This window comes from Mytilus trossulus, chromosome 2 (genome assembly GCF_036588685.1).
Source record: "Mytilus trossulus isolate FHL-02 chromosome 2, PNRI_Mtr1.1.1.hap1, whole genome shotgun sequence".
Classification (NCBI taxonomy): Eukaryota; Metazoa; Mollusca; class Bivalvia; order Mytilida; family Mytilidae; genus Mytilus; species Mytilus trossulus.
This window is the reverse complement of record NC_086374.1, coordinates 46,480,634-46,494,445: the sequence shown is the minus strand read 5'-3', so window position 1 is coordinate 46,494,445 and position 13,812 is coordinate 46,480,634. Positions and strand designations below refer to the sequence as shown.

Below are 13,812 nucleotides of genomic sequence, written 5' to 3'. Positions count from 1 at the left end.
CTAAATAAATTCAAGCCTTTGTAAAACTCGATTAATTATCACATGGTTATCTTCTCGGGTTTTAACCTATCGTTTTGAAGAAAAAACCAAGATATTGAATCTGTCATGGCTGCGCCCATGGCAAGAGTATTTTGGTCATCAAGTTATGCTAAAATTTTAAATGTTGGTAACAATCTAATAGTTGTTGTTGTTCACATAGTATTGTATGAACCCTTCTAGATATATGTGGTAGCCAAGTTGGGACAACTCATGGTTTGTCTTCAGCAGACTATCATAGCCATATATATAGGTCCAAACTTGTTACATTTGTATGTCTGAAACACGGGTGCTCTTTACACAAGCCCCTGTGTCTGAAAAAGAGGGGGTAGGAGGGGTCCTGGTCCCGAAATCCCTGGTTTAAAAATAATATGAGGCAGGCATTACTTGTAAATGGGGACAAAGTCTGTATGAATTAATTTTTTGTAACTTAAATTTTTGTTAAAAAAAGAAACGGAAATACTGGAACATTTCCTATTTTGGACCTGTTGTTAGGGATTTTAGTTGTGATGTTATTTAAGTTATGACGTCATATGCAATGTTAACAATGAAACGCTAATTTGAGGCAGGCATAACCTGTGAATGGGGACGAAGTCTGTATGTATTATTTTTAATTCAAAGAAACCGAAATACCGTACGTAACGTTCACGATTTTGGATCTGTTGTAAAGGATTTAGCTGTGACGTTCTTTATGTTATGACGTCATATTCAATGTAAACAAAAGAAACGCTTTCATCAGGAAACGTTTTATTTTTCATTTCAAACAATTATTAAAATGAATTTGTATTGAGTTCCAATCTTATGTTTTACTAGACTGATAAATATTAAAAAAAAATCAGTATCATGCAAACAAGACAGATTTTTGCGCAAATGCGGGGAAAACCGGAACAGGAAGTAGATCTGAAAAAAAAAGTTAACGATTTTGAGTTCATTAGCAGAATGAAAAATTCGGGAAAATTTTCCCGTTTTTTTTTTTTTTTTTTTTTTTATTGATTATTCTGCCGAAATTGGGGACTTCGTTCTCATATTACATGTAATATGAGGCAGGCATAACTTATGAATGGGGACGAAGTCTGAAAGTATTATTTTCTTAATTGAAACATGTTAATAAAAGAAACGGAAATACTGTGACGTTCCCGATTTACGTTCTGTTGTTAGAGATTTAGCTGCGACGTTCTTTAAGTTATGACGTCATATTCAATGTAAACAAAAGAAATGCTTTCATCAGGTAACGTTTTTTTCATATCACAAACAATTATTAAAAACAAATTTGTATTGAGTTCCAATCTTATATTTTACTAGACTGATAAATATAATTTTTATTTCAAAGTCTCATGCAAACAAGACAGATTTCTGCGCAAATGCCAGGGAAACCGGAACAGGAAGTAGATCTGAAAAAAAAAGTTAACGATTTTTAATTCATTAGTAGAATGAAAATTTGGGAAATTTTCATGATTTTTTTTAATTTCTTTTTTTATTGATTTTTCTACCTTAATTGTGGACTTCGTCCCTATATTATCAGGTAACGTTTTTTCATATCATATCAAGGAATTATTAAAAATGAAATTGGTATTGCATTCCTTCCTATTTTATACTAGACTGATTAATATATATTTTACTCAAAGTTTCATTCAAAAGAGACAGGAAAAAGGAATCACATTGTAGATTTTTGTGCAAATGCAGGAATTCAAAACATGACATAGAAAAAATTGAACGATTTTAGTTCATTTTAGTACAATGAAAATTTCGGGAAAATTTTCCTGATTTTTTTTTTTAATTTTTATTGATTTTTCTACTGTTATTGAGGACTTTGTCCCCATATGAAATCCCGATATGGTCAATCCCAAAATCAAGAGCTTAAAAACACATGATCCCGGGGTCCTGATAAAAGTCCTATCTCCCTAATTAAAGAGAATATCGGTTCCATTCACCTAATGATGTATTCTCCTTGGGTTGGTTCGACCTACTTTTAAAAAGAAATAATATGAGGCAGGCATTCATTACCTGTGAAAGGGGACGCAATCTGCATGACTTTTTTTTTTTTTAACTTCATAATCTGTTAAAAAACAAACAGAAATACTGTAATGTTTCCAATTTTGGTTCTGTTGTTAGGGATTTTACTTGTGAAGTTATTTAAGGTATGACGTCATGTTCAATGTAAACAAAGAAACACGAACATCAGGTATATGTTTTAGAAAAATTAATGACTTACCTGGATTTTGACATGCATTTTTTTCCAGTCTGCAGAAGATAACAAAATAAACAAACACACAAGTTTAATTTGATTGTGTCCACTCAGTTACACAGTTTCAATTGCCTATTGTTTACAGGTGCCTATTGCCCATCTATTATCCATTTAAATCAATACTACTCACAATTATCAATTGTATCAATTATATGAGGGGAGCTTCTCAAACGTTTCCCAACTTAGTCTATTATTGAACCTTCTGCAGGAATGAGAAAAAAAGAAAAGTAAAAGCTAACAAAACCTTTAAACAGACTTATTTCAAAGGAATAGAGTTATGATACTGTTGTCAATTCATAAAAGATTGCATATTTTCGTTTTAATATTTATTCACTTATAGGGTCTTTGCATCGGAATTAAACACAAATATTGAAAATGTTTAGTTAAATGTAATTCTAAAGTGTTGGCCTTCTGGGTTCACCGCTTCATGTAATATTGTGATTATACAGACTGACGCTCCATAATCACTAAGTCACTTGCCTCATTAAACTATCAAAACTGCATTCTAAGATTATTTGTATGGATTAGTGATTTTGGACATTTTTCTGCAGATAACACCCTTATAACAACTGGTTTAACAAATTAATGCAGATTGTAAGACTTATCTGGAATGAAGGAGGAGTTGTAAGACAAATGTGGAATGAAGGAGGAGTTGTTAGACAAATGTGGAAGAAGGAGGAGTTTAAGATTGATCTATAATGAAGTAGGAGTTGTAGGAGTAACCTGGAATGAAGGATGAGTTGTAAGACTAATATGAGATGAAGGAGGAGTTGTAAGACAAATCTGGAATGAAGAAGGAGTTGTTAGACAAATCTTGAAGGAAGGAAGAGTTGTTAGACAAATCTTGAAGGAAGGAAGAGTTGTAAGATAAATCTGGAATGAAGGAGGTGTTGTTAGACAAATCTTGAAGGAAGGAAGAGTTGTAGGAAAAATTTTGAAGAATGGAGAGTTTAAGATTGATCAGGAATGTAGGAGGAGTTGTGAGACAAATCTGGAATGAAAAAGGAGTTTTAAAACTTTTAAAAGAAGGGAATCAAAAGTTAAAATCTTTTTTCTATTTCAGAAATTTAGACCATTGAACTGTTATGGAGAAGTTTGTGTGTCAGCATTAGTGATACAACACAGATCAAAACACTGGAATCCAAAGTTCAAAAAAGAAAGAAGACAAAAGTTTCTGAAGGTGCTTTATCTAATTACAGCCAAAACATAGATATCACTACAAGGGAGTACAAATATCAGGGAGTTGTAGTCCACGGCATCTGAATTAGCCCTGGGATACAGAAATTTTGTATATCTCTTCACAATGACGTGATGTTAATGCATGATAATTTTTAAATTTCATCAATACAACAAACTGCTGATGATTTTATGCTAGAGTTTTCTGTCAATCTATTGAACCTTATAATTATTTTGCATGATTATGAATGCACATTATTTAGTACAAACATCCTACATTTATCCTAAGCTCATGATTGCTTCATTTACTCTTTCCTCAGTAAGAGAACAACAAAAAATAATCTCCTCTCTTTTTCGTATTTAAATGCCAAGTTGTTCCACAAGAGGATCTAACAACACTATTCAACAAGAAACAATCTATGTAAAATTTGCAAAAGGGACGATGTTAGACTTTTTTGTTTTAAAGAAGAGGGAAGTTTTAATGACAATAGCTTAAGCTTCCTGTTCCATGTGCAAAATGTATTTAGATTCTTAATTTTTTAGTCCCGTTTTCAAATTGGTCTACATTAAGGACCAAAGGGTCCAAAATTAAACTTAGTTTGATTTTAACAAAATTTGAAGTTCTTTGATATGCTGAATCTAAACATGCACTTAGTTTTTATTTGATTATGGGCCCAGTTTTCAAGTTGGTCCAAATCAGGGTCCAAAATTAAACTTTGTTTGATTTCAACAAAAATTCAATATATCGATTTCTTCAATATGCTTAATCTAACCATGCATTTAGATTTTTAATGTTTAGGACCGGTTATCAAATTGGTTCACATTTAGGTCTAAAGGGTCCAAAATTGAACTTTATTTGATTTCATCAAAAATTGAATTCTTGGGGTTCTTTGATATGATGAATCTAACCATGTATTAAGATTTTGGATATTGGAATACCACAAAGGGATGTCAAGAATTGTCTTTGGGAGTTATGGCTCTAACCGTTAAGGAATAAGGTGCAAAAAAGGGGGAAAGGGGTTTCCAGGTTAATGGACAATTACAAAACATAATTTAAAAGCAGTGTAAGGTTGGTATTTGAAACTCATTTTAATATCTCACCTAAACTGCTCTTTAATAAATTATGTATATTGGAAATTTGCCAAAAACTTTGTTAATATTAATAAATTCCATTGGAAATTTGCCAAAAACTTTAGGCTGATGAACTTCATTGAAAATTTGCCAATATAAAATGTTGCATTGGAGTTATCTTTCTTTGTCCAGAATAGTAGTTAAATTAACTCAAATCATGACTGTAAGACATTTTATGTTTTATGATGTATTTAAATGAGTAGTTATTGTTGAAAACTCAATAAGAAATTTGAATTGAGACCATTTTTGGAATAAGGGAAAGGGGGAGGTGAAAAAAATTGTTGGGGTTCATTTTTGTCGAGCCTTCGACTTTTGTCGAAAAAGCGAGACTAAGCTATCCTGCGGCGGCGTCCACAAATATTCACTCTGTGGTTAAAGTTTTTGAAATTTTAATAACTTTCTTAAACTATACTGGATTACTTCCAAATGTGGACAGAAGCTTGTTTATGATCATAAGATAGTATCCAGAAGTAAATTTTGTAAAAATAAAATTCCCTTTTTTCCGTAATTTACTTATAGATGGACTTAGTTTTTCTGCAGGGAAACATTATATTCACTCTAGATCTGTGGTTAAAGTTTTTGAAATTTTAATAACTTTCTTAAACTATACTGGATTACTTCCAAACGTGGACAGAAGCTTGTTTATGATCATAAGATAGTATCCAAATGTTAATTTCGTAAAAATATAATTCCATTTTTTCCGTATTTTACTTATAAATGGACTTAGTTTTTCTGCGGGGAAACATTACATTCACTCTGTGGTTCAAGTTTTTAAAATTTTAATAAATTTCTTAATCTATCCTGGGTTTGTACCAAACTTAGACAGAAGCTAGTTTATGATCAAAAGATAATATGCATAAGGAAATTTTGTAAAAAAATAAATCCATTTTTTCCGTATTTTACTTTTAAATGGACTTAGATTTTCTGCCAGGAAATAACATGTTCACTCTGTGGTTAAATTTTAAAAAAAATAAATACTTTCTTTTGCTACTTTTAATTTGTACCAAACTTAGACAGAAGCTTGTTTAAGATCATAAGCTAGTATTTAGAAGGAAATTTTGATAATATTTTGTACCTGTGTATCTGTATTTTACTTATAAATGGACTAAGTTTTCTTCCAGTTAACATTACATACAGTCTGCAGTTAAAGTTTTTAAACATTTATTAGATTCATAAACTATCCTGGACGTTTACTAAACTTGGACAGAAGCTTCTTAAAATCAAAAGATAGTATCAAGAGGAATATTTTTATTTATTTTTTTCCTCATTTTGTTGAGCCTGTGAATTTCAGCAAAAGTAGGCGAGACACTGGGTTCCACGGAACCCTTACAAATTTTTTCTTATTTCAGATTTCAGAAATGAAAAATAAAATTTCTTCTAATATCAAAGGATTAATATTCAACAGCATACTGAATTGCTCAAAAGCAAAAACACCAACATTTAAAGTTCATTAGACCACATTCATTCTGTGTCAGAAACCTATGCTGTGTCAACTATTTAATCACAATCCATATTCAGAGCTGTATCTAATTTGAATGTTGTGTCCATACTAGCCCAAACCGTTCAGGGTTTCAACATTGTGGTCGTATAAATTTGCGCCCTGTGGAGCATCTGCTTTTTTTCTAATTTAACGATTTCTTATTCAGTTTGAACTCCCTAATTATGAAGCGCAAACAAAAGGAAGAAAGGAAAAAACTTCCCTTGATGAAGAAAGAAAAAAGATGAAGCAAGAGGGAAGAAAGCATCCTTCTTCTTTTAGTGTGAAACCGATAAGCATATCATCAACATGTGAGTCTAATTCAGCTTTGTATTAATGGACTTTTTTTTCAAGAGATGTTTGGTTTTAGAACCAGAATAATCTGGCATGCTTAGAAGCACAATGTGGCAATACAAATGTAAAAACTAATACACATGTACAATGCATGTGTTCTGGAAACAATGAGTATTTGGGTCATTATTAACATTCAACTTTCCCCAACCTGGAACAGTGTTGTAACATAACAACATAGGATCAAATTATGAATATCAGTTGGAAAAGGCTGGACAAAAAAGATAAGGTACTGATCTCAGAGTACTCATAGAATTGTTTTAGGATTAGTGAAAATCAACGGATTTGACTTTTGATTGGGCAGATGTTATTTAGGAGGGACAGTCAAGACTGTATCATAATTTATTTGGATGTCAGAAGAATTTCTAAAAATTTTCATTCAGCATGTTCAGTAAAATGAACATTATATTATGTAAATTTAATCTTGTATAGACTAGTTTTATGCTAATATGATGATTTCATTTAATTTTAGCTAATGTCTTAGAGCAGTATGTTCCTCCAGAAGGGGATGGAAAAACATCACTTATTTCAAAAACTGTGAGTACTTTGATTCTGTAATTTTTTCAATATGGGCATACAGTGGTGGATCCAGAAAATTTCATAAGAGGGGGCCCACTGACTGCCTAAGAAGGGGGCCGCTCCCTTCATGCCTCAGTGATTCCCTATATAAGCAACCAAATTTTTCCCACAAAAGGGGGGAGCCAGGCCTCCTGAAAACCCCTTTAAATCCACCTCTGCCATAGAAGCCAAGTTTTGATCTTTATAGATTTGTGGTAGAAGAAACAGATTATTGTACTACTACTTACTGTTTATGTCAACCAAATTAGGGTCTTTTAATTGCTGTTTTAACCTAGACATTTGACCCAGTGACCTTAAAATCAATAGACGTCTTTTTCATCCACTTTCACTCATTTCTGTTGAGCCATTATACTTTTAAATTTGTAGACCAAAATGTTTTGGCCATTTTTTTCTCTAAGCCAAAGATCATCTGAAGTATTATAAAATAATAAATAGTGATATGTTATGTACTTTTTATAAAACTTCATATACAATGTAGTAATAGCTTAAAGTCATAAGAAACCTCAAATCAAAAAAAATAATGCATATGTTTTTTATAACTCAATGGATAGTTTTCATTATAAAACTTATGTACATATACTTTTTTCTGAAGAAAATTCTTTAATTTATTCATATTTAGAAGAAGTTTACTTTATTTTAATTGCTTGCTTCCAGCAACCAATTCCCCCGACACATTTTCCGTATGCAAAGTGACCTCAGTGTAACCCATCTCGTAAAACTCTGGTGATGACAATACGCATGGATGTCCTTAAAATAAACTATTATCTGAATACACCTGTTAAACACGTGCTCTCTTTCCATGCTTTTTTGTTTATTTTTTGTCGATTGTTGACAAACAGGTGACCATCGTTAAACTTCGGCTTCAAAACACGAACTTTAATTACCTGCCATATTTTCACAACAACATTGACCGATTGAAAAAAAAATTGACGATCATACGAAATTTACACGAAAAAAATGATAAATTCGTGCACAGAAGACATAAGTTTATGATGTGTGTATGCATTGGTTCAAGAATTGGAAGAACATAATTTTTCACCGGTCACTCGTTTCTTATGACTTTAAGTGTACAGTAGCTTAAATAATTAAACCCCAAATAAAGTTACTGAGCTGATTCCTTACAGCCTTCATTTGTAAGCAGGTGGAATTGGTGTTTGTATCTGATTGACTTTCATTTGAGTGTTAGCAGTGGAAAAGGAGAAATATTTCTTGTACATTTTAAAAAATAAAGGTCTCACTTTACTTGAATAGTTAATTTATTAATTTTGACCAACACTCCTCTGTAAATTGAAAACCAACCTTCCTGTATAAATTGGGAAGAAAAATTTTTATAACAATTTCATCTGTTTGCATTATTTGACATAAACATTTGTTCATTGGTTTTTTCATTTACAGGGAGCCAAAGATAAACTTTCAGAATTTGGAAAAACTGGTAAATCTTACAATGCTATCAGAAAAATTAAACAGTTTGAAGAGCATTTCTCCAGTAAAACATTTCCATCAGAGGCAATAGAGATTTTCAAAGAAGCACAGAAACTAATTGAAGAGTAAGATTTAGTATATATGTATCTAGAAACACAAAAAGGAAAACTATTTTTTTTTTATATAATTTTGATTAACTTTTGAAAAGATTATAGAGTGGGGTGCTCATTTTCGCCGGGGACACATTTTCGCCATTTTAGAATTTTGAGGTGTAAAAACTTCAAAGGATGGCTGAAATGGACTAAATGTACCGATAAATTATATTTCTATAACAAATATGATATTTTTTCAAACTGAGACAAAATTGCGGCTCCTACCGAAAATGACAGAAAAATGGGCAACGATTTTCGGACAATTTCCTGAATAAAAAACACGATTTCAAAGAAGTATTTCTCAGTAAATATTTGACTGAATGCCCTAATTTTGAATTCTTTACACCTTTGAAATGTCTGCTATTTATCTATAATGCAATTGATTTGATGAAAATTGTTAAAAGCTGCGGTTATTTGGTTTTAAATAGATGTGTAAAAACGGCGAATATGTGTCCCCCATGGACAAAACATCCGGAAATTTCAAACACCTTTTAATCTAACTTTTCAGATGATTTTTTTAAAACAAACCCCTTTTCAAGCTTAAGAATATTTTGCATTTGAAGTTATCTTCATATAGAAATATCAGTATACTCCAAAAACATTTAGACCTGACCATAAACTGTAGAAAACATGGAAAGATGTGGCGAAAATGAGCACTCCACTCTACTACAATAAAAAAAAATCAACATAACAACAGTCTGCTTCAATGTCAAATAACCAAAAAATTACAAGTTATTCAACATAGATGAAATTGTCAGCAGACTTCTTATAGGGCTTATTTTCATTATTCATTATTTTTAACCCTTATTTCATGAACAAAACCTATGAGAGAAACAGAAACTGGCATGGCAAAAATTGTAACTAGTAAGAGATCTACAAATAGCTAAAAAAAAACAGAATTTTACAATCTATTTCTTCTAGGAATTATTGCCTTTGAATGACATTTATACCAAATTTTTTTGTGAAATGGGGAATAAAATACAGAGTTAAAGATAGACTGTATCAGGGCCTTTTATAGCTGACTATGCAGTATGGGTTTTGCTCATTGTTGAAGGTCGTACGGGGTTCTATAGTTGTTAATGACTGTGTCATTTTGGTCTTTTGTGAATAGTTGTCTCATTGACAATCATACCATATGGTCTTTTTTATATGTATACCAAATAAAATTAATCTTCATTACAAGATTAACAAAAAAATGGAGATTTTTATCATGAATTCAATTCTAGCCTACACTGTTTTGAAAGTTTACATAGAAGTCGTGGATTCCAGAATATTCTATGGTTGTAAGAATTTAATACAAATCTGCACTAAATGCATTTTTGATTTGACACACAATAGGTTTATCTACTAGTAAGAGTGGATATGTTAATGTGAAATGTGAGAGCATCCAGATTGAGCCGTATCTTTTCCAGCTCATCAGGCAAACTTGTTCCTTTAGCAAAGAATGTTAAGTAATGTAGAATTATTTAGTTTGACTTTAAGCTATACAGTGTCTACTGTGCTAAAGCAGTTAACGAAGGATAAGGCATGTGATTAGTGCATAAAACTTTGAAATTAATTTAAATGTTATGTTTCAGTGTGGAGAAAAATGAAGACAGACTTCATGAATTAGTAACAGAATATGCCTACCCTGTATGTATACGTATATAAATGTTCTATTAAAATTAGTTGATTATGACACAAAGCTTATTAAAGAGCAGTCAGTATATTTTTCAAAAGTTACAGGAAAGTTTACATCAAGGATAATGATATCACAAATTGGTTAAAACTTTGACTAAATTTATCATAAAATGGGTTTTCTAGCATCACGAAAGTAAATTCCTCTGACAGAAAAGAAATGAATAGTGGTAACAATTCAAAAAGATATCCTTTAAATTTCATTCTATTATTCATAATAAACTTTCCACAATGGTACTACAAGGATCCAAAGTCCTTGTAAACTGTCATTTGATACCAAATTTGGTATTAATTCTTATTGACCAAGTTACAGCTATGAGTAGGAACTATTGTACCGGACTTGGCTCGAATTTGTGATTCCCTACCTAAAGCAAAATTAAACATATTATGAAACCAATTCCAATCAGATTGTTATGCTTCAGCAGAATGAATAATTATACCCCACGCAACGAGTTGCGGAGGGTATAATGTTTTTGACCCGTCCGTCCGTCAGTCAGTCCGTCCGTCAGTCCGTCCGTCAGTCCTGTTTCTTGTCATCACAACTCCTCTCAAACCACTCAACAGAATTTCACGAAACCTTTTCAGATAATAAGGACATACTATGTAGTTGTGCATATCGACGGGAAATTGCGATTCAATTTTTTTTCTAGGAGTTACGCCCCTTTGAACTTATTTACTTTAACATATTACTGCAACAGTTTGTCATCTCAACTCCTCTCAAACCACACAACAGAATTTCACGAAACCTTTTCAGTTAATGAGGACATACTATGTAGTTGTGCATATCGACAGGAAATTGCGATTCAAATTTTTTTCTAGGAGTTACGCCCCTTTGAACTTATTTACTTTAATGTACTACTGCAACAGTTTGTCATCCCAACTCCTCTGAAACTACTCAACAGAATTTCACGAAACCTTTTCAGTTAATAAGGACATACTATGTAGTTGTGCATATCGACCGGAAATTGCGATTCAATTTTTTTTCTAGGAGTTACGCCCCGTTGAACTTATTTACTTTAATGTACTACTGCAACAGTTTGTCATCGCAACTCCTATGAAACTACTCGACAGAATTTCATGAAATCTTTTCAGATAATAAGGACATACTATGTAGGTGTGCATATTGACAGGAAATTACGATTCAATTTTTTTTCTAGGAGTTACACCTGTTTGAACTTATTTGCTTTAAGGCACTACTTCAACAGTTTGTCATCTCAACTCCTCTCAAACCACACGACAGAATTTCATGAAACTTTGTAGATAATAAGGACATACTACGTAGATGTGCATTTCGACAACAAATTTTGATTCATTTTTTTCTAGGAGTTACGCCCCTTTGAACTTATTTGCTTCAATGTACTTCTGCAACAGTTTGTCATCTCAACTCCTCTGAAACCACACAACAGAATTTCATGAAATTTTGTAGATAATAAGTACATACTTTGCATGTAGATGTGAATATTGACAGGAAATTATTATTCAATATTTTTTCTTATACAATTTTTTTCCTTACACTTATTTAATTTCTCCAATGACAATATGGGGACGTGGGGTATGTGAGCGTGCTCACTAAGGTTCTTTAATTATTTTTACTACATTTTAGCAAATGACCGTGGGACTAGACACTAAAACCATGCGATGGAATTTTGTGGATTCCATTGAGCCTCCTAGAACTGTCCATTGTAGAACAACAGATTTGTTGACCAAAGACAATTTATATGCACAAGTAACAGTTAGATTTCACACAAGACAGGTAAGATGTGCTTTTAGAAAAGATTTTTTATGCCATTTTCACTTAGGGAACGACCAATGATAATTTGAAGAGGACATGAAAAAAACTAAAGTTGACTACTAATCATCAAATCATTATATATTATTTTTTATCTGCATTTGAACATTTATTGTGTATTTGTGATTTAATTTAAATGAAATTAATTACCATCCATTCACTATTTCAGACATTAGCTATCTATGATAGGTTTGGAAGACTTACTTACGGTAGTGAAGATTTAATTAAGGACGTGTTAGAATTTGTTGTGTTTGAAAAACATATTTCTGATGAATATGCTAGCTGGAGAATTCACAGTAAAATAATTCCAAAATGGATACCAGTTAGAGATCCTTTACATAAGACTTACATTAAACCCCATATGGAGCCAATACCTGATGAGGAGGAAGATAAAACTGAAAAAGAGGCTGCTAGAGCATAGATCTTTAGAAATTACTTATTTGGTCAATATGTGCATACAAAAACCCAAAGAAGATATAAAAAAAATAACAGACACAGTACCAGTTGAGGAATACAATGGAGATGGCATTTGGTTAACGTCTGCAAATCTGATATTTAACCAGCAGATAGTTTGTTTTGGTTCCAAATAGTTACATCCTTGTAGGAGTTAATTTATGCATATAAAAATGTTTTTTACTTGTACTTTATTTGCTTTGTACTTTATTTGCATATGCGTTGATAAAATAGACATTTTGATTGAACAGGATCTTCAAAGTTTGAAAATGTATACATTAATTGCCATTTTAAATTAGGATTAATCAAGCTATCGTAGAGTCCATATCTGTATCTGTGTGCCCAAGATTTCCGCCTCATGTTCGAGGTCCAAATTTTTTTAAGATAAAAAATAAATAAAAATAGTGTTTATCAATGTGGCTGTAAGGATCACTCACTAAATCTCTCATCCTCTTTCATCCGCTTTGTACTAGTCAGTACATAAGGCCCCAACCAGTACTCTCCACATTTGCCTGTCTTTTGTTTTCTTCTTAACCTCCTTTCAGGTCTTCACAAGGTCTTTCATCTCAGTATCTACCATTCTAAGCCAGGTCTCTTATGGACTACCTCTTTTTAGTCCCCTACCAACGAAGTTGCAATTCTGCTCTGATGATTTTGTGTAGATTTATGGTCCTAGGCAGAGGTCTAAATTGGCGCTGGTCCGGTGGTCCGAGACCAGTAGATTTTGTCAGCTGGTGGTCCGACGGACCAGTAGAAATTTTTTCGTTAAAATAACACTTATTGCATCTCTATCTCGGTTTGTTTACAAAAATAAACCTGAGAAATTATTTGTAGAGTACTGAGGGTACTATTTTAAAAGTCTCAGGTGAGCGCACTATAAACACCACAAAATGTGGAAATATTTGGATGAAGTTAAAATGCCTGGCAAAACAAATTAATTAATTAAGAAACATTCAAAAGGAAGATTTTCAAACTGACAAAAGGAAAGTTTTAACGTAAATATAAAATATCCTTGAAAAAAGATCTCGGTTGGTTAAATGGTAAAGTCGATCATAATATGTAATGCATTGTAGAACATGTGAACAATTTGCAGTGACAGACCTAGATGAGTCAGAGAAATGTATTTTTGTAACAGGATCTTTAAATTTTAAGTAAGATTTTGTACTTGCTCATGAACAAACAGAACAGCACAAAAATCTACTGGAATAAAGAAGAGGAAAGCAGCTGAGAAAAATCAAACTAAACATCTGTCATATCTTTTAGTGGTTATCAAATGAATGTCATTTTTACAGGACCAGAAAATTTTGATTGTAAGTCCACTGGT

The 13,812-nt window shown here is 32.1% G+C and overlaps 1 protein-coding gene across 1 annotated transcript; it reads left to right on the top strand.

The window, feature by feature from the left end:
* Positions 1-20: 20 nt before the first annotated feature.
* LOC134707381 (large ribosomal subunit protein mL45-like) lies at positions 21-12,680 on the top strand. The gene is made up of 8 exons (XM_063567094.1): positions 21-162; positions 3,345-3,461; positions 6,235-6,376; positions 6,889-6,953; positions 8,391-8,542; positions 10,147-10,201; positions 11,850-11,999; positions 12,205-12,680. Exons 1-8 carry the CDS (start codon positions 106-108, stop codon positions 12,454-12,456), a joined length of 990 nt encoding a protein of 329 aa, XP_063423164.1. The 5' UTR covers positions 21-105; the 3' UTR covers positions 12,457-12,680.
* The last annotated feature ends 1,132 nt before the right edge of the window (positions 12,681-13,812 follow it).